The 18,028-nt window shown below is 29.4% G+C and overlaps 1 protein-coding gene and 51 non-coding genes across 52 annotated transcripts; 23 read left to right on the top strand and 29 right to left on the bottom strand.

Annotated features, from left to right (window-relative positions):
- Nucleotides 1–120: 120 nt before the first annotated feature.
- 21ur-7748 lies at nt 121–141 on the top strand. The gene has a single exon (NR_061677.1).
- A 541-nt stretch (nt 142–682) lies between these two features.
- 21ur-5062 lies at nt 683–703 on the bottom strand. The gene has a single exon (NR_061676.1).
- Nucleotides 704–965: 262 nt separating this feature from the next.
- 21ur-7435 lies at nt 966–986 on the bottom strand. The gene has a single exon (NR_061675.1).
- Nucleotides 987–1,065: 79 nt separating this feature from the next.
- On the bottom strand, nt 1,066–1,086 carry 21ur-12209. Its single transcript, NR_061674.1, has one exon.
- Nucleotides 1,087–1,408: 322 nt separating this feature from the next.
- 21ur-6520 lies at nt 1,409–1,429 on the bottom strand. The gene has a single exon (NR_061673.1).
- A 154-nt stretch (nt 1,430–1,583) lies between these two features.
- 21ur-375 lies at nt 1,584–1,604 on the bottom strand. The gene has a single exon (NR_061672.1).
- A 344-nt stretch (nt 1,605–1,948) lies between these two features.
- Nucleotides 1,949–1,969, bottom strand: 21ur-11820. Its single transcript, NR_061671.1, has one exon.
- 21ur-6350 lies at nt 1,950–1,970 on the bottom strand. The gene has a single exon (NR_061670.1).
- A 122-nt stretch (nt 1,971–2,092) lies between these two features.
- Nucleotides 2,093–2,113, bottom strand: 21ur-13841. Its single transcript, NR_061669.1, has one exon.
- On the bottom strand, nt 2,094–2,114 carry 21ur-11298. The gene has a single exon (NR_061668.1).
- 21ur-13756 lies at nt 2,095–2,115 on the bottom strand. The gene has a single exon (NR_061667.1).
- A 251-nt stretch (nt 2,116–2,366) lies between these two features.
- On the bottom strand, nt 2,367–2,387 carry 21ur-13798. The gene has a single exon (NR_061666.1).
- Nucleotides 2,388–2,623: 236 nt separating this feature from the next.
- 21ur-2096 lies at nt 2,624–2,644 on the bottom strand. The gene has a single exon (NR_061665.1).
- 21ur-11974 lies at nt 2,625–2,645 on the bottom strand. Its single transcript, NR_061664.1, has one exon.
- On the bottom strand, nt 2,628–2,648 carry 21ur-14465. The gene has a single exon (NR_061663.1).
- A 199-nt stretch (nt 2,649–2,847) lies between these two features.
- On the bottom strand, nt 2,848–2,868 carry 21ur-2955. The gene has a single exon (NR_061662.1).
- A 147-nt stretch (nt 2,869–3,015) lies between these two features.
- Nucleotides 3,016–3,036, bottom strand: 21ur-11369. Its single transcript, NR_061661.1, has one exon.
- A 143-nt stretch (nt 3,037–3,179) lies between these two features.
- Nucleotides 3,180–3,200, bottom strand: 21ur-5008. Its single transcript, NR_061660.1, has one exon.
- Nucleotides 3,201–3,807: 607 nt separating this feature from the next.
- On the bottom strand, nt 3,808–3,828 carry 21ur-7968. Its single transcript, NR_061659.1, has one exon.
- Nucleotides 3,829–3,988: 160 nt separating this feature from the next.
- Nucleotides 3,989–4,009, bottom strand: 21ur-8612. The gene has a single exon (NR_061658.1).
- A 101-nt stretch (nt 4,010–4,110) lies between these two features.
- Nucleotides 4,111–18,000, bottom strand: srt-50 (Serpentine Receptor, class T; the record flags this gene model as incomplete). Its single annotated transcript, NM_001276893.1, has 4 exons — nt 4,111–4,380; nt 6,754–7,139; nt 8,794–8,980; nt 17,857–18,000. 4 exons carry the CDS (start codon nt 17,998–18,000, stop codon nt 4,111–4,113), a joined length of 987 nt encoding a protein of 328 aa, NP_001263822.1.
- On the top strand, nt 4,603–4,623 carry 21ur-4378. Its single transcript, NR_061657.1, has one exon.
- Nucleotides 5,088–5,108, top strand: 21ur-1450. Its single transcript, NR_061656.1, has one exon.
- Nucleotides 5,225–5,245, bottom strand: 21ur-1260. Its single transcript, NR_061655.1, has one exon.
- 21ur-3834 lies at nt 5,540–5,560 on the top strand. Its single transcript, NR_061654.1, has one exon.
- 21ur-15495 lies at nt 5,541–5,561 on the top strand. The gene has a single exon (NR_061653.1).
- On the top strand, nt 5,659–5,679 carry 21ur-7090. The gene has a single exon (NR_061652.1).
- 21ur-5468 lies at nt 5,660–5,680 on the top strand. The gene has a single exon (NR_061651.1).
- 21ur-6543 lies at nt 5,859–5,879 on the top strand. Its single transcript, NR_061650.1, has one exon.
- On the bottom strand, nt 6,011–6,031 carry 21ur-608. The gene has a single exon (NR_061649.1).
- On the bottom strand, nt 6,012–6,032 carry 21ur-8198. The gene has a single exon (NR_061648.1).
- Nucleotides 6,435–6,455, top strand: 21ur-8322. Its single transcript, NR_061647.1, has one exon.
- Nucleotides 6,729–6,749, top strand: 21ur-3640. The gene has a single exon (NR_061646.1).
- On the bottom strand, nt 7,471–7,491 carry 21ur-4434. Its single transcript, NR_061645.1, has one exon.
- 21ur-2229 lies at nt 7,624–7,644 on the top strand. The gene has a single exon (NR_061644.1).
- On the top strand, nt 7,976–7,996 carry 21ur-3557. Its single transcript, NR_061643.1, has one exon.
- Nucleotides 7,977–7,997, top strand: 21ur-4148. The gene has a single exon (NR_061642.1).
- 21ur-3856 lies at nt 8,061–8,081 on the top strand. Its single transcript, NR_061641.1, has one exon.
- On the bottom strand, nt 8,212–8,232 carry 21ur-1451. Its single transcript, NR_061640.1, has one exon.
- On the top strand, nt 8,371–8,391 carry 21ur-13593. The gene has a single exon (NR_061639.1).
- 21ur-3749 lies at nt 8,581–8,601 on the bottom strand. The gene has a single exon (NR_061638.1).
- On the bottom strand, nt 8,585–8,605 carry 21ur-5072. Its single transcript, NR_061637.1, has one exon.
- 21ur-460 lies at nt 8,613–8,633 on the bottom strand. Its single transcript, NR_061636.1, has one exon.
- On the top strand, nt 8,742–8,762 carry 21ur-6537. The gene has a single exon (NR_061635.1).
- 21ur-14071 lies at nt 9,035–9,055 on the top strand. Its single transcript, NR_061634.1, has one exon.
- 21ur-7621 lies at nt 9,106–9,126 on the bottom strand. Its single transcript, NR_061633.1, has one exon.
- On the top strand, nt 9,252–9,272 carry 21ur-4115. Its single transcript, NR_061632.1, has one exon.
- Nucleotides 9,255–9,275, top strand: 21ur-11822. Its single transcript, NR_061631.1, has one exon.
- On the top strand, nt 9,344–9,364 carry 21ur-7101. The gene has a single exon (NR_061630.1).
- On the top strand, nt 9,543–9,563 carry 21ur-6660. Its single transcript, NR_061629.1, has one exon.
- On the top strand, nt 17,597–17,617 carry 21ur-6374. Its single transcript, NR_061628.1, has one exon.
- 21ur-7033 lies at nt 17,844–17,864 on the top strand. The gene has a single exon (NR_061627.1).
- Nucleotides 18,001–18,028: the final 28 nt, after the last annotated feature.

The following is an 18,028-nucleotide window of genomic DNA, read 5'->3' as shown; positions in this document are numbered from 1 at the left end:
AATAAGATACAACTTGAGAAAAGTGATTAATTTTGGTTACTTATTGTCGCGAAAACAGGGAATAAAGATATTCCACTGTTCACGACTGTAATAAATACAAAGATTTATTAAGAATAATACTTCTAATTGTTACGCATTATAACTGCCATCAACTCTACCGTCACTCTTCCGAGCAACGCCAAGCACAACTACTTCTTTCAATGAGCAATGCCAGCACCAAGGAAAACCCAATTCAAACTTGCCGCCAAAATGTGAACGATTAAAGGGACAGCAATGACAGCAATGGTCTCGCAACGACACACGTGACACAACTGTGACCGTAACCCACGAGGATTCGTATTGGCCTAAATTGGACTCGCTCGCACACTCGCATCGCTCCGTCCATCGGGAGACGTGATAAATGATTGTTTTCACTTTAATGATAGCTTTATTTTAACGTAATAAATTATAAGTAATTACACTGTGTAAAGATCCTAATAATCATCACATGGGCCGGAAGTAGCTCCGAAACAAATTTTCGAAACCGTTTTATGAGAAAAAAATCGAATTTTGTTAATTGAAGCTGTGGGAAACGACGATGTTATGAAAAATAATAAAAGAATCCGTAGATCACAATTTATTGTCCACGTTTTTTTTTTGAATTTCGCATAAAATGTGCATTTTTTAATAGAAGTACATAAAACGAAATAATGCAATCCGCTTACTGAGGTTTCTGATACTACTTGAATGTACATGTAGATATGTTGAAACAGTAGAATTTTTTGTCAAAATCTGATTTCATTGTTTCCCAGTGTCATTTAATTTTTTTCTTATTTGCAAGGAAAAAAATTGAATAAGTATGTTTTTTTTCAATATTTCTAACAAAAATAGCTTTGAGTTGATGTGAATATTTCTGTCTGGTTATAAAACTTTCAGTTATTAATTAAATTTTTGTTTATTGAAGCTAGAAAATTTGGTCGAAAAAAGGAGATTTTGAAAATTTGATAATATAAAAATTATATTTTCAAGTAATTTACATTTTTGTTGAAACAATATTTGGCTTGTAGATCAAAAATATTTTTTTTTGCAATTTTAAAATTGAATACATTGAATTTACGTGTATTCAAGCTAAAATATAGACACTCTGAAACAGTTGGAAAATGTTTTAATTTAAATTTGTTTTTGTGAAGACAACTACTCAAAAAATTAAATTACATATTTTTTACAGACAATTGTTAAAAAAATGAAAATTGAGCTTCAAGTTTAACTAATTCTTTAACTTACAAGCATTTTCAAAAAAACGTTAAAATACAAATACGATTTACTTTTTGAGTTCAAATTGTTTCAATTTATATTTTCGTACATTTAACAGAATTTTCAATTATTCAAATTCATTAATCTTGAGGTTGTGTTTTTAAAATTTCGTTTTAAAATTTCAATCCAGGACTTATCATTTTTTGATATCGTCGTTTTAAATATTAAAGTATTGAAACAGTAAAAAAATTAGGTGTTTTCTTAATTTTAAAGACTAGGGTTCAACTTTCAAAATTTTGGCACGGGATATGACATAATTTTTTTGTGATTTTTATATTTTCAGTTTATTTCCAATTTTTCAAATTGCACCATTAAACTTCAGATTGTTCAAGCGGAAATATAAAAGTTCTGAAACAGTGATTTTTTTTCTTATTTTTTAATTTTCAATTTCAATAGCCTTAATGATGCATGAAACAAACCTTTTAAAAAGTACATAAAATTAATTTCCATTTTTTTACACCAAAAAACTGAGACTGATTAAAATTTTAAATGAAAAAAATTTTAAAACGGAAGAAATTTTTTGAGCAGAAACGGTGTTTTTCAAATTTCAATAAATTGTCGAGAAAACAATGTGAAATTGTTTGAAAAATTTTATTGGAACTCATTTTACGTTAGAATTTTTAGTAGTTTTCTAAAAATATCCTTCTTTCGAATTTTCACAGAGTATAGTCAAAAAACTATACTGTAGTTTTTATTGCAAAGATATGAAAATATTGAAACATTGAAAATAGATTGTTGCTGAAATCTATATATTTGTAAAATTACACAATTCATTTCATTTTCAGGTTATCAAATCAAAAAAAAAACCTTGCTCTCAAAAAATGTCTTTTCAATTTTTTCAACTCTGAAATCAAGGTTTTGAAACAATGCAAAATTGTAATTGGTTTTTTCAATTTTCAACAGAATCTCTCATACCCTTCAAAAATAAAAGGTTTATTCATTAAAAGTTGAATAGACAAATTGAAGGTCATGAATGGGTTCTGAATGAATATTTAAACATGCACAATGTAAAATTAAAAAAAGATAAGGGATTCATTTAGAAGTGGTTCATTTGGATTTAGAAAAATGTGAAAAAATGTGTTTCCAAATAAAAACTGATCTTCCTTTTGTTTGAGCTGCAATGTCGAAATTTTGAAACAGTGATTTTTTTTAATTCAGTAAAATTGTTAACAAATAACCTGAAACAGTCAAGAATATTGTTCTGCTTTTTAAATGTTTAAATATAAATTGAAAATAATTAACTTTGTTTCACAAAAAGCTTATAGTTTTGTCTGTTTTTCGAGATCAAAATATAGCAGAACATTAAATTAAAAAGAAAAAAAAATAGTGTTTATCATTCGAAAGAAGCACAATAAATGTTCAATCTCTTAGTTTTTAATATGAAAGTCTTGAAAAAGTTAAAAAAAACACAGTTAAGTTTTTAAATTTTTTTTTTAAATTATATTTTGAGAGTTCGGCTTCCATTTTCAAAATTTTGACTCTGATTTTTCAATTTAAATTTTTCAGTTATTTTATTCTGTTCGATTTATTTTGATTTTTCATGAATACAAATCAAATACAGTAAAAGCGATATGATCGAACTTCAGATTGTTTAAGCTGAAATATGAAAGTTCTGAAACAGTATTTTTAAAGTTTAAATTTTAACTTCCACTTATAAAATATTTGCTGATAGTTGAAAATTCAGAAAGTTATGGTTTTGTATGTTCGATAGTTTTTTAAAAATTGTTTTGGATTAACCATAAACTACTTTGTAAATTATTAAAGAGGTGAAGATGATTTTCCGAAACATAATTTTTTTTTGTTTTCTGTTTTCTGTTTTCTGTCACTTTCCAAAATTTCAGAGGTGCTCTAATGTGTGGGCATATGACTCAGGTTATCAAATTCCCAGCTAAATTAAGACAATCATATTGTCTTTTCAATTTTTTCCAACTTTCAAGTTGAGGTTTTGAAACAGTTAAAGATTGTAATCGGTTTCAATTTTACTGCACTTTTCAAAGAAAGATGACAAAACTTAGAAGAGGTGAAATATCTTCCGATTGTTTCAGCTCAAAAATTTTAACAAATAACCTGAAATAGTCAAGGGAGCATAAAGGTTTTGAGCTACGGCGAACACGATGGAAATGTGTTCGACGCGCTCAAAGAACTTTGTAATTGAGAGATGGTGGCATAGCCCAGCCCATCTCACAACAAATATTGTTCTGCTTTTTAAATGTTTAAATATAAATTGAAAATAATTAACTTTGTTTCACAAAAAGCTTATAGTTTTGTCTGTTTTTTGAGATCAAAATATAGCAGAACATTACATAAATTAAAAAGAAAAAAAATAGTGTTTATCATTCGAAAAAGAAAAATCAATTTTAAATCTCTGAATTTTTAGTATGAAAGTCTTGAAAAAGTTAAAAAATATAATGATTTGTTTCAATTTTCAAAATTTTGACACTGCTTTTTCAAAAAAAATGTTTCAGTTATTTCAATCTATTCGATTTATTTTTGATTTTTCATGAATACAAATCAAATACAGTAAAATGGATATGATCGAACATCAGATTGTTTAAGCTGAAATATGAAAGTTCTGAAACAGTAATTTTTTAAATTTAAATTTTAACTTCCACTTATAAAATATTTGCTGATAGTTAAAAATTCAGAAAGTTATGATTTTATATGTTTGATAGATTTTTAAAAATTATTTTGGACTGATAATGAAACATCTTTCAAACTACTTGTTAAATTATTGAAGAGGTGAAGATGATTTTCTGAAACAGAAAATGTTTTTTAAATGTTTTTTTAAATTTCACTTTCCAAAATTTCAGAGGTGCTCTAATGTGTGGACATATGAGTAATAGAAACTTGAAGAGTAGTATTGATTGATCCAATTCGTTTTTGACCACCGAGCAACATTTTTTTGAATTCCCGCTTGACCGTTGCATTCATGGTAATGTAGATGAGGGCAGGTGATCCATGATTGACAGACCAACAGAATTGACAGAGAAGAAGCATCCAATAGGAGGGAGTAATGATGTTTAAGGCATTGTAGACAAGAGCAATTACAGTGTTGAAGAAACAAATTATACAGCATTGGATGAAGATCTGAAAATGGGAATTTTGTATTTGAAAATTGATAAACGTTTGAAAAAAAAACTATTTTTGGTGGAATATATTTTGTTTTAATTTACTAAAAAAATCCAGAAAATGTAACTTCTAATAATTTTCTATTTGCTTTTTTGAAAGAAGTTTAAAATAGTTTTTCCACTGAAAATACATACATGTTTCAAGTTGTTAACAAATTTATTCCAGCCGTATGTAACATGTTAGCACACCTGTCCTTTATTTGTGAAATTATTTGTAAACATTTGTTTCCTTAAGAACTATGAATTATCCAAACATTTCCAATTTTTTGTTCAATTTACAATTTAAAAAAAAATTGTTAGGCAAGTTTCAAGATTTTAACAAATATCTTCCCTTTGGACCACTAAATAAAAAATGTTTACTTGGAAGAAATTTATCATAAAGTGTAGTTTCTAACTTAAGAACAAAGCTTTCCTTTTTAAAAATTAGTCAGTTTGGTGAGAATATAAATTCGCTTTAGAAACATTTAATTTCCAATTATCATTTTCCAAGAAAAAGAAACAGTTCAACCAGTTATTATATAATTTTTTAATAGGTTCAATCTATTTTCCGTGTGATCAAACCCCACATTTTTTGCATTTTCACTGTGGTCATTGGATATAATCAGTAAAAAATTTAATTACTGTTTCATTAAGAACATAACTATTGTCTTGTTATTTGTCATTTAATAACAAAGCATTTCGTGAATCTTTTAAATTAAATTGAACACTGTTTCATAAAAATTTTCAAAAATCTTTTTTTTTTAGAAACATGACGTCACCATTTTCCTCATAAACAATTTCATGGATATGAAATAATTTGGGTTAGTAACAAGATAACAACACGAATAATTTAGCAATATTTTGAATAATTTAACAATATTTTGAAACAGTTTGGATTTTTGATTCTGTCTCATCACCTTTATAAATATCCCTGTTTTATATTTAGTACCTCTTAGAATGTTACTTCTTAACAAATTTTATTGAAGAATTGGTTTTGTCCATTTTGTCTACTTTCGAATGTTACGAATTGAAAATTTCACTCTTAATAAAATGGTCACTGGACTGCACTTGTGATTTATAAAAATTTAATCACTGTTTCATTATGAACATGACTATTGTTCTGTTATTTCCTATGCTAATTAACCACCATTTTCCAAAATTTCTTTATTAAAAGTAATTTTTTAAGTGAAATTTTACAAAACGTTTCGTGAGAATGTTTCATGTTTGTGACAAATTTTATATGGAAACTTTTTAATGATTCAGATAATTTTTACGAATTAATTTGAAAATAAAATTTTAATGTAAACATGTTTCTTTTTTCAATCTGCATGTTATGTCTGATGAAGGATCAATGAATTACAAAAGTTTTAAATCTTTTGATATATTTTTTTGAATATTTCAGTTTTTTTTTCTGTTTCATAACCTTTGTATATGTTCAAATAACTGTTTGAAATTTGTTTGACTTAAAATGAAACTACGTGGTATTTAATTCACTTCCGATTGTTTCTAGTAATAGTCTTGATAGATCAGGACAATGTGTTCAATAAATAATAAGTTGAACTTTTTTCAAATTCATTGAATTTCACCAGCACTTCAGGTTTTATTCACTCGATCTTTTTCGCAACTGGACAATGAAAAATTGGATTAACTGACTAAATTAAACACCAACTTGAAACGGTATAATTTTTTTCCAAAAAAACTTGGTTAATGGTAATTATTAGAATTTCAAATGCCCATTTTTTTCTAATTATTTTCTTGGTAAATAAAATTCATTTTGAAAAAGCAACAAATTTTGGCCAGTATCTTGAAAAATGTAGTTGGAAAATTTTAATACGACTTGGAATCTATGTGACAAAAAAAAATTTTATGGATTAAAAAAAGATAAATAATCATAAAAAGTTAAAAAAAATAATCTAAAAACTGCATTAAAAAATAATATTTCACATAAGAATAGCTTAATTTATGATAACTTTTTTGAAAAATTAATTCTGTTTTTAAATAGTTATAAAGCATCTTGGAATTAGAAAAGGCTATTACTTCTTTTGCACTTTGTTCTTAATAAATATGGATAGGTGAAAACTGAGAGCTTTCGACTTTTTGCATACTAAAAAATTTTTTTCACAGAATTTTCGGGAAGTTAAATGATTATTCCTAATTATTTTTTAAATTATTTGAATTTTCCACTTTCCAATTTAAAGAAAAACAAAAAAAACATCAACTTTTCATTCAATTTCCCAATTTTGGAACAATTTTTATTTATTTTTTGTTGAATAAAATAAACTCTGTTTCATAATATTTATATTTATAATCAAAAAAATTATATAATGTTCATAACCAGGCAAAAACCACTCACAGATTTAGCTGCCTTTGACTTCTGTCCCATTGAAATTTTCTTGATCAATCCACAATACAAAGTGAAAAGAACAACCATACAAGTCACAAAGATCCAATTATTCCAGGCTTGAACACTATTTCTATAATAATTCGCCGCTTCCGGAGAAGGCTTAAGTTCAGATAATGGATCAGGAAGCCAGATGAGCCATTCAGAGTTGAAACAGACCACAGGGGTCAGGAAAAGAACAAAATTTCCATAGAAGACGCAGAGAACGATACAAATGTAGGCGAGTTTACGTTCAAAAGTGTCTTTAAGACCATGAAAAGCCACTGAAATTACTCTGTTGAGGAAGAGGGAAGTAGTGACGGAACACGACATGCACCATGTTGCAATTGCAAATCCTCCTGAAATTTGGACAAATTTTGGAGAACTTCTTTCGAATTTGGATTTTTTAAAATATCACAGACTGCTATCATTTTGCGTCATATTTTGATAAGACAAACATTTTGTTTATTTGTTTATTCGAAAATTGATAAAACATGAAACATAATTTTCAAAAATAAAGTTTTCATTTAAATTTGGAATATGGCTCATTGCTCTATTATACTAAAAATTTAATTGAATTTTAATTGAATTTCATAATGAAAAGTCATGAAAATTGTTCACTAGAGTTGATGGTAGTTCAAAATTATTACGGATTTAAAATAAACTTTTCTTTGAAATTTACAATTGTTGCCAAAAAATATAGCATTCAGATCGTTTGAAATTTGTAGTAGGTTTACTTAAGACTTTTTCGAAACAGTACTTTTTTTTAGAAATTGAAAAAATTAATTTCGAATATTGTTTCAAAATCGTTTTATTTTTCGGCTGATTGTAGTAATTTTTCATTACTGGCATCTTTTTTTTAATATCTCTCTGAGCTAACTTTTTGCTCTACTGAGTAAGCAAATTTTCTCTTATTATAAATTGTATTTTTGAAAAATCAAAAATAAATCGAATATATTAAAATGACTGAAAAAATATGTCATATCCCGTGCAAAAATTTTGAAATTTCAAACCTAGCTAATTGAAAAATAGCCTAACTTTTTTACTGTTTCAAGGCTTTTGGATTAAAATCTCAGGGGGGCTTAAAAATGTGATCACTTTATTCATTAATTCATTAAATTCATTAAAGAAACCAGAAAAAATAATATTAACTGCTTCAAGTTCTCTATTTGAAGTGTATTGAATATACAGTTTATTGTAAGACTGAAATTTGAAATTCCTAATTAAAAAATCACTGTTTCAAAATTCCGACATTTTATCTCACACAACCGAAAAATTAGTGTAACAGGCAATTTCTTGAGTCGAGCAGTTTTGAACAAAAATCGGAGCTTCCAAAATACATATTCATCCTAACAATTGACAACTATTACATTAAATTCGTATTCTGAGTAATTGGTATTTCAAAACTTTTTATTATTAAAAAAATCGCTAAAAAACAAAGCAACAAAGTAACTGCTGAAACTTCATGAACCTAGTTATAAGATAAACATGAAACATGATGTCTAAAAATCTTGAGATAATTTAACGAAAAAAATAGATTTACATTTTCTAATTCGGTTTAGAATCAAGGACGTCGAATTTGTCATTTAGTACAAGAAGAATTTTTTTAAATTTCAAAATTCAATAGTTTTCTTGTATTTCTTTTATTATTGACAAAGCTCTAGAAATTAAAAATTTGCCATCGTTTTTTAAAATTCATATTCTCATCTATCAGTGTTCAGAAACAGTTAATTGTTCCGCTTATTTTTCCGTGTTATTCTCAAATTTTATCAGAGATTAGCCTAAATATAAATATAAACTTTCATAAACGCCATAGTAGGAATGAGCATGGTTTGAATTTGTAGTCGTATTTAACACTATCCAGAAACAGTCGATTTTTTTAATTTGCTAACTGAAAATGAAATGTTTCGAATACTATTTCAGCACTTTAATTTTAGCGTATACTTAATTTTGTTAAATGTTTTTATTGTTCTGGAATACTCTTTTGTTTGGAAAAAGTATAGAATTCCTTACCTGCAATATAAGTGAAAGTCGGGTAGACACAGAAAACAGATCCAATAATCAAAAGGGGCCCAGTGATAAGACAACTACATGCAGTCGCAGTCATATCAGTAAATGCCAAAAGTACCATTATCTTATAGCAACTCATTTTTATCAAATTGGATTTGAATATTATGTAGAGAATTGGGAGATACAGCAACTGAAATCATGTTTCAATTGGTTTTTAAAGATAATTAGTTAGGTTTTTTTCAAATTTATTCTGAAGATTCCAATATATGTAGCAACATTGTTGTTGTTTTATTCAAAAACAATTCAATCAAGAATGTTGTTTTGCAACTTCGGAAAACGAGAACATTCGTACTTTTGTAGTTTTAAACGAGTACTGAAACAGAAAAAAATTGTGGTGCTATAAAAATGTTTATACTGTTTACAGTTGTTCTCATATAATCAACGCAAACAAATAAGAACACTAATTTTTCGATCAATCAAATTCGTTTTAACTGGAATAAAAAATACTGTATTTCCTTCATTAGAATTGCATGCAAAACTATTTCTCAGCTGGTCCGTAATGATGCAAGACTAATCGGGAAAATCCGCAGTTCACTATACAATGAAATTACAATTTTGTTTTTGAGAAAAAGCTTCTGGAAGTTTGTAATAAATAAATAAAATATTTTAGTTTTTTTTGTGAACGTTGATTCCCCCGAAAATTCACAGTTTCATCTAGCTTTCTTTATTATTAAGAATTCATGAAAATTCGATCAATCATCATTAACTATATATAAAAAAACCAGCCGATGACCGCGCCTCCGGCGCGGCCAACGACTGGCGGAGTTTAAAATGTATAACACATAGATGTCCTTTTAATCATTCAAAAATGTATCATTAAAAAAGTTGAAACTTCATCGATTAAATCGCATTTTCTTCTTCCATGGTATTCGATTCAGAAAATTCAAAGAGACAGTTAGAAGTTCTGATTTTTCTACACTCAAAATTATAAAACTGCGTTGCGTGTACGCCAAAATAGTCCCCGCCTTTTTCTCGTTCACTCACGGGGAAAAGGCAAAAAGCGGTACCCCAGGTAATATCAGCCGCCGACATCAATCGAGGTCCGCGCACCACACTATTTTTCTCACTGTTGGCGTGGCGAGCTGTCCCCCTCCCCCGAAAAAATTCCACAGAGTTACAGTTTTTCAATAAGTTAATAACTTTCCTTAACTGGAGAAGTCTGAATAATTAACTACTAATAGTAAGTTCTTTGAATATAGATGTGACGAAACAAATAAAAACTCCTACAGTTATAGGAGGTTGTAGAGCATTTCAGAACTTTTTTGAATTTTCCAGATGATTCTAGAACATTCTAGAATTTTCTTGAAACTTCCAGAAGGTGCTGAAACAAAAAATTGATTCCAGAACCAAAATTTGAATTTCCCGCCAAAAATTTTTCACTGAAAATTTGAATTTCCCGTCAAAATTTTTTTCTCAGAAAATTTGAATTTCCCGCCAAAATTTTTCTTGGAAATTTGAATTCCCGCCAAAATTTCTTTTCTCATAAATTTTGAAGTTCCCGCCCATATTTTTAAGGGTCCCACCACGATGGGTCTCGCCAGTTCCAGGTGGTACTTAAGCTAACAAAAAGTTTCTCAGAAAATTTGAATTTCCCGCCAAAAATTTTTTCTCAGAAATTTTGAGTTTTCGGCCAAAATTTATGGGTCTCACCACGAATATTCCAGAATTTTTTTCGAATTTTCCAGAAGGTTCTGGAACTTTCCAGAAGGTTCTAGAACATTATAGAATTTTCTGGAATTTTCCAAATGATTCCAAAACCAAAATTGAAATTCCCGCCAAAACCTTTTTCTCAGAAAATTTGAATTTCCCGCTAAATTTTTTTTCACTGAAAATTTGAATTTCCCGCCAAAATTTTTTTCACTGAAAATTTGAATTTCCCGTTAAAAATTTTTTCACTGAAAATTTGAATTTCCCGCCAAAAATTTTTCACTGAAAATTTGAATTTCCCGTCAAAATTTTTTTCACTGAAAATTTGAATTTCCCGCCAAAATTTTTTCACTGAAAATTTGAATTTCCCGCCAAAATTTTTTTCACTGAAAATTTGAATTTCCCGCCAAAATTTTTTTCACTGAAAATTTGAATTTCCCGCCAAATTTTTTTTTCACTGAAAATTTGAATTTCCCGCCAAAATTTTTTCACTGAAAATTTGAATTTCCCGCCAAAATTTTTTCTCAGAAATTTTGAGTTTTCGGCCAAAATTTATGGGTCTCACCACGAATATTCCAGAATTTTTTTCGAATTTTCCAGAAGGTTCTGGAACTTTCCAGAAGGTTCTAGAACATTATAGAATTTTCTGGAATTTTCCAGATGATTCCAAAACCAAAATTGAATTTCCCGCTAAAATTTTTTTCACTGAAAATTTGAATTTCCCGCTAAATTTTTTTTCACTGAAAATTTGAATTTCCCGCCAAAATTTTTTTCACTGAAAATTTGAATTTCCCGCCAAAATTTTTTTCACTGAAAATTTGAATTTCCCGCTAAAATTTTTTTCACTGAAAATTTGAATTTCCCGCCAAAATTTTTTCACTGAAAATTTGAATTTCCCGCCAAAAATTTTTTTCACTGAAAATTTGAATTTCCCGCCAAAAATTTTTTTCACTGAAAATTTGAATTTCCCGCTAAAATTTTTTTCACTGAAAATTTGAATTTCCCGCTAAAAATTTTTTCTCAGAAATTTTGAGTTTTCGGCCAAAATTTATGGGTCTCACCACGAATATTCCAGAATTTTTTTCGAATTTTCCAGAAGGTTCTGGAACTTTCCAGAAGGTTCTAGAACATTATAGAATTTTCTGGAATTTTCCAGATGATTCCAAAACCAAAATTGAAATTCCCGCCAAAACCTTTTTCTCAGAAAATTTGAATTTCCCTCCAAAAATTTTTTTCACTGAAAATTCCAGAACCTTCTGGAAAATTCGAAAAAAATTCTGGAATATTCGTGGTGAGACCCATAAATTTTGGCCGAAAACTCAAAATTTCTGAGAAAAAATTTTGGCGGGAAATTCAAATTTTCAGTGAAAAAATTTTGGCGGGAAATTCAAATTTTCAGTGAAAAAAAAATTTGGCGGGAAATTCAAATTTTCAGTGAAAAAAATTTTGGCGGGAAATTCAAATTTTCAGTGAAAAAATTTTGGCGGGAAATTCAAATTTTCAGTGAAAAAAATTTTAGCGGGAAATTCAAATTTTCAGTGAAAAAAAATTTAGCGGGAAATTCAAATTTTCAGTGAAAAAAATTTTGGCGGGAAATTCAATTTTGGTTTTGGAATCATCTGGAAAATTCCAGAAAATTCTATAATGTTCTAGAACCTTCTGGAAAGTTCCAGAACCTTCTGGAAAATTCGAAAAAAATTCTGGAATATTCGTGGTGAGACCCATAAATTTTGGCCGAAAACTCAAAATTTCTGAGAAAAAATTTTGGCGGGAAATTCAAATTTTCAGTGAAAAAAATTTTAGCGGGAAATTCAAATTTTCAGTGAAAAAAATTTTTGGCGGGAAATTCAAATTTTCAGTGAAAAAGGTTTTGGCGGGAATTTCAATTTTGGTTTTGGAATCATCTGGAAAATTCCAGAAAATTCTATAATGTTCTAGAACCTTCTGGAAAGTTCCAGAACCTTCTGGAAAATTCGAAAAAAATTCTGGAATATTCGTGGTGAGACCCATAAATTTTGGCCGAAAACTCAAAATTTCAGTGAAAAAAATTTTGGCGGGAAATTCAAATTTTCAGTGAAAAAAAATTTAGCGGGAAATTCAAATTTTCAGTGAAAAAAATTTTAGCGGGAAATTCAAATTTTCAGTGAAAAAAATTTTTGGCGGGAAATTCAAATTTTCAGTGAAAAAAATTTTTGGCGGGAAATTCAAATTTTCAGTGAAAAAAATTTTTGGCGGGAAATTCAAATTTTCAGTGAAAAAAATTTTTGGCGGGAAATTCAAATTTTCAGTGAAAAAATTTTGGCGGGAAATTCAAATTTTCAGTGAAAAAAATTTTGGCGGGAAATTCAAATTTTCAGTGAAAAAAAAATTTGGCGGGAAATTCAAATTTTCAGTGAAAAAATTTTGGGGGAAATTCAAATTTTCAGTGAAAAAAAAATTTGGCGGGAAATTCAAATTTTCTGAGAAAAAGGTTTTGGCGGGAATTTCAATTTTGGTTTTGGAATCATTTGGAAAATTCCAGAAAATTCTATAATGTTCTAGAACCTTCTGGAAAGTTCCAGAACCTTCTGGAAAATTCGAAAAAAATTCTGGAATATTCGTGGTGAGACCCATAAATTTTGGCCGAAAACTCAAAATTTCTGAGAAAAAATTTTTGGCGGGAAATTCAAATTTTCTGAGAAACTTTTTGTTAGCTTAAGTACCACCTGGAACTGGCGAGACCCATCGTGGTGGGACCCTTAAAAATATGGGCGGGAACTTCAAAATTTATGAGAAAAGAAATTTTGGCGGGAATTCAAATTTCCAAGAAAAATTTTGGCGGGAAATTCAAATTTTCTGAGAAAAAAATTTTGACGGGAAATTCAAATTTTCAGTGAAAAATTTTTGGCGGGAAATTCAAATTTTCAGTGAAAAAAATTTTGACGGGAAATTCAAATTTTCAGTGAAAAATTTTTGGCGGGAAATTCAAATTTTCAGTGAAAAAATTTTTAACGGGAAATTCAAATTTTCAGTGAAAAAAATTTTGGCGGGAAATTCAAATTTTCAGTGAAAAAAAATTTAGCGGGAAATTCAAATTTTCAGTAAGAAAAATTTTGGCGGGAAATTCAAATTTTCAATGAAAAAAATTTTTGGCGGGAAATTCAAATTTTCAGTGAAAAAAATTTTGGCGGGAAATTCAAATTTTCAGTGAAAAAAATTTTGGCGGGAAATTCAAATTTTCAGTGAAAAAAATTTTAGCGGGAAATTCAAATTTTCAGTGAAAAAAAAATTTGGCGGGAAATTCAAATTTTCAGTGAAAAAAATTTTGGCGGGAAATTCAAATTTTCAGTGAAAAAAAATTTGGCGGGAAATTCAAATTTTCAGTGAAAAAAATTTTTGGAGGGAAATTCAAATTTTCTGAGAAAAAGGTTTTGGCGGGAATTTCAATTTTGGTTTTGGAATCATCTGGAAAATTCCAGAAAATTCTATAATGTTCTAGAACCTTCTGGAAAGTTCCAGAACCTTCTGGAAAATTCGAAAAAAATTCTGGAATATTCGTGGTGAGACCCATAAATTTTGGCCGAAAACTCAAAATTTCTGAGAAAAAATTTTTGGCGGGAAATTCAAATTTTCTGAGAAACTTTTTGTTAGCTTAAGTACCACCTGGAACTGGCGAGACCCATCGTGGTGGGACCCTTAAAAATATGGGCGGGAACTTCAAAATTTATGAGAAAAGAAATTTTGGCGGGAATTCAAATTTCCAAGAAAAATTTTGGCGGGAAATTCAAATTTTCTGAGAAAAAAATTTTGACGGGAAATTCAAATTTTCTGAGAAAAAATTTTTGGCGGGAAATTCAAATTTTCTGAGAAACTTTTTGTTAGCTTAAGTACCACCTGGAACTGGCGAGACCCATCGTGGTGGGACCCTTAAAAATATGGGCGGGAACTTCAAAATTTATGAGAAAAGAAATTTTGGCGGGAATTCAAATTTCCAAGAAAAATTTTGGCGGGAAATTCAAATTTTCTGAGAAAAAAATTTTGACGGGAAATTCAAATTTTCTGAGAAAAAATTTTTGGCGGGAAATTCAAATTTTCAGTAAAAAAAATTTTGCCGGGAAATTCAAATTTTCAGTGAAAAAAATTTCAGCGGGAAATTCAAATTTTCAGTAAAAAAATTTTGGCGGGAAATTCAACTTTTCAGTGAAAAAAATATTGGCGGGAAATTCAAATTTTTAGTGAAAAAAAATTTTGGCGGGAAATTCAAATTTTCAGTGAAAAAAATTTTAGCGGGAAATTCAAATTTTCAGTAAAAAAAATTTTGCCGGGAAATTCAAATTTTCAGTGAAAAAAATTTTGGCGGGAAATTCAAATTTTCAGTGAAAAAAATTTTGGCGGGAAATTCAAATTTTCAGTGAAAAAAAATTTAGCGGGAAATTCAAATTTTCAGTGAAAAAAATTTTAGCGGGAAATTCAATTTTGGTTTTGGAATCATCTGGAAAATTCCAGAAAATTCTATAATGTTCTAGAACCTTCTGGAAAGTTCCAGAACCTTCTGGAAAATTCGAAAAAAATTCTGGAATATTCGTGGTGAGACCCATAAATTTTGGCCGAAAACTCAAAATTTCTGAGAAAAAATTTTGGCGGGAAATTCAAATTTTCAGTGAAAAAAATTTTAGCGGGAAATTCAAATTTTCAGTAAGAAAAATTTTGGCGGGAAATTCAAATTTTCAGTGAAAAAAAATTTTGGCGGGAAATTCAAATTTTCAGTGAAAAAAATTTTGGCGGGAAATTCAAATTTTAAGTGAAAAAAATTTTGGCGGGAAATTCAAATTTTCAGTGAAAAAAATTTTGGCGGGAAATTCAAATTTTCAGTGAAAAAAAAATTTGGCGGGAAATTCAAATTTTCAGTGAAAAAATTTTGGGGGAAATTCAAATTTTCAGTGAAAAAAAAATTTGGCGGGAAATTCAAATTTTCAGTGAAAAAAATTTTGGCGGGAAATTCAAATTTTCAGTGAAAAAAAATTTGGCGGGAAATTCAAATTTTCAGTGAAAAAAATTTTTGGAGGGAAATTCAAATTTTCTGAGAAAAAAATTTTGGCGGGAAATTCAAATTTTAAGTGAAAAAAATTTTGGCGGGAAATTCAAATTTTCAGTGAAAAAAATTTTGGCGGGAAATTCAAATTTTCAGTGAAAAAAAAATTTGGCGGGAAATTCAAATTTTCAGTGAAAAAATTTTGGGGGAAATTCAAATTTTCAGTGAAAAAAAAATTTGGCGGGAAATTCAAATTTTCAGTGAAAAAAATTTTGGCGGGAAATTCAAATTTTCAGTGAAAAAAAATTTGGCGGGAAATTCAAATTTTCAGTGAAAAAAATTTTTGGAGGGAAATTCAAATTTTCTGAGAAAAAGGTTTTGGCGGGAATTTCAATTTTGGTTTTGGAATCATCTGGAAAATTCCAGAAAATTCTATAATGTTCTAGAACCTTCTGGAAAGTTCCAGAGCCTTCTGGAAAATTCGAAAAAAATTCTGGAATATTCGTGGTGAGACCCATAAATTTTGGCCGAAAACTCAAAATTTCTGAGAAAAAATTTTTGGCGGGAAATTCAAATTTTCTGAGAAACTTTTTGTTAGCTTAAGTACCACCTGGAACTGGCGAGACCCATCGTGGTGGGACCCTTAAAAATATGGGCGGGAACTTCAAAATTTCTGAGAAAAGAAATTTTGGCGGGAATTCAAATTTCCAAGAAAAATTTTGGCGGGAAATTCAAATTTTCTGAGAAAAAGATTTTGACGGGAAATTCAAATTTTCTGAGGAAAACATTTGGCGGGAAATTCAAATTTTGGTTCTGGAATCAATTTTTTGTTTCAGCACCTTCTGGAAGTTTCAAGAAAATTCTAGAATGTTCTAGAATCATCTGGAAAATTCAAAAAAGTTCTGAAATGCTCTACAACCTCCTATAACTGTTGGAGTTTTTATTTGTTTCGTCACATCTATATTCAAAGAACTTACTATTAGTAGTTAATTATTCAGACTTCTCCAGTTAAGGAAAGTTATTAACTTATTGAAAAAACTGTAACTCTGTGGAATTTTTTCGGGGGAGGGGGACAGCTCGCCACGCCAACAGTGAGAAAAATAGTGTGGTGCGCGGACCTCGATTGATGTCGGCGGCTGATATTACCTGGGGTACCGCTTTTTGCCTTTTCCCCGTGAGTGAACGAGAAAAAGGCGGGGACTATTTTGGCGTACACGCAACGCAGTTTTATAATTTTGAGTGTAGAAAATCAGAACTTCTAACTGTCTCTTTGAATTTTCTGAATCGAATACCATGGAAGAAGAAAATGCGATTTAATCGATGAAGTTTCAACTTTTTTAATGATACATTTTTGAATGATTAAAAGGACATCTATGTGTTATACATTTTAAACTCCGCCAGTCGTTGGCCGCGCCGGAGGCGCGGTCATCGGCTGGTAACACATACATCCCTATGTGCAGAATTTTATACAAAGTTAACATTTTTTAAGACTTATAGTTTAACCATTTTGTTGAATTATGAAACTAAAAAGGAATCCACACAGGGTGGGCAATTGCCGTTTGGCGAATTGATTTGTCGGCAAATTCGGCAAATTGGCAAATTGCCGGTTTGCCGATTAGCCGGAAATTGTCAATTCCGGAAAATTGCCGGTTTTCCTATTTGCCAGAAATTTTCATTTTTGGCAAATTGCCGATTTGCCGATTTGCCGGAAATGTTTAGAGAGATTTTTTATAGGACGGAAACCCTTAAAACTGTGCCTTTTTGAATTTTTTTTCCGTTTTTTCTACATATTTTCATAGAATTTGCTCATTTTTCAAAATAGATGTAGGAACATTCATAGGATACGTTAAATTTTGCCATTTGAAATTGAAATTCTGAAATTTCCAAAAAAAAAAAAGTGTGAAACCACAATTTGCCAAACATTTTTGGCAAATCGGCAATTTGCCGGTTTGCCGATTTGCCGGAAAAATTTTTTGCCGCCCAACCCTGAATCAACCTTCCCGTTTTTGAACTGATAATAATTAAACTTGAACAATAAAATGATGTTTCAACAAGTTTGTATAAGATTTACAAAAAAAAGTTCACTACTTTGTTGATGATTGATTTTGTTGGTGAATATATAAGTTTGTATCAAAAAAATGGTATTGATTCCCCAAAAATAGACTCTTTACTTGAATTACTTGATCTTTAGACTACTATAGTTTGAGACAAATTCTATTTATTCAGAAAAACAAGAACAAAAAATTAAAGTTGCTCAAAAAATTTGAACATGAAACAAAATTTTTTTTGCCGTTTCATGAGATTTACAATTAATCGGAAATAAACAAATTCATGCTTTTCCCACGAACCTCCACAAAAACTCCAAAAACAGTAATTGGATATCCAAGCCACGGTCTCTTCACACCAGTTGCCAACCACTCATTTTGAGACTTTACACTGCAATTGTAATAGGGAATTGCGTCAACACTACCGTACTCAATGAGTCGCTCCATTTTTCAGTCTGAAACTGGGATTTACTGA

The sequence above is a fragment of the Caenorhabditis elegans genome, chromosome IV, assembly GCF_000002985.6.
Source record: "Caenorhabditis elegans chromosome IV".
Taxonomy (NCBI): Eukaryota; Metazoa; Nematoda; class Chromadorea; order Rhabditida; family Rhabditidae; genus Caenorhabditis; species Caenorhabditis elegans.
Note: the sequence above shows the minus strand (reverse complement) of the source record. Positions and strands in the feature narration are given on the sequence as shown.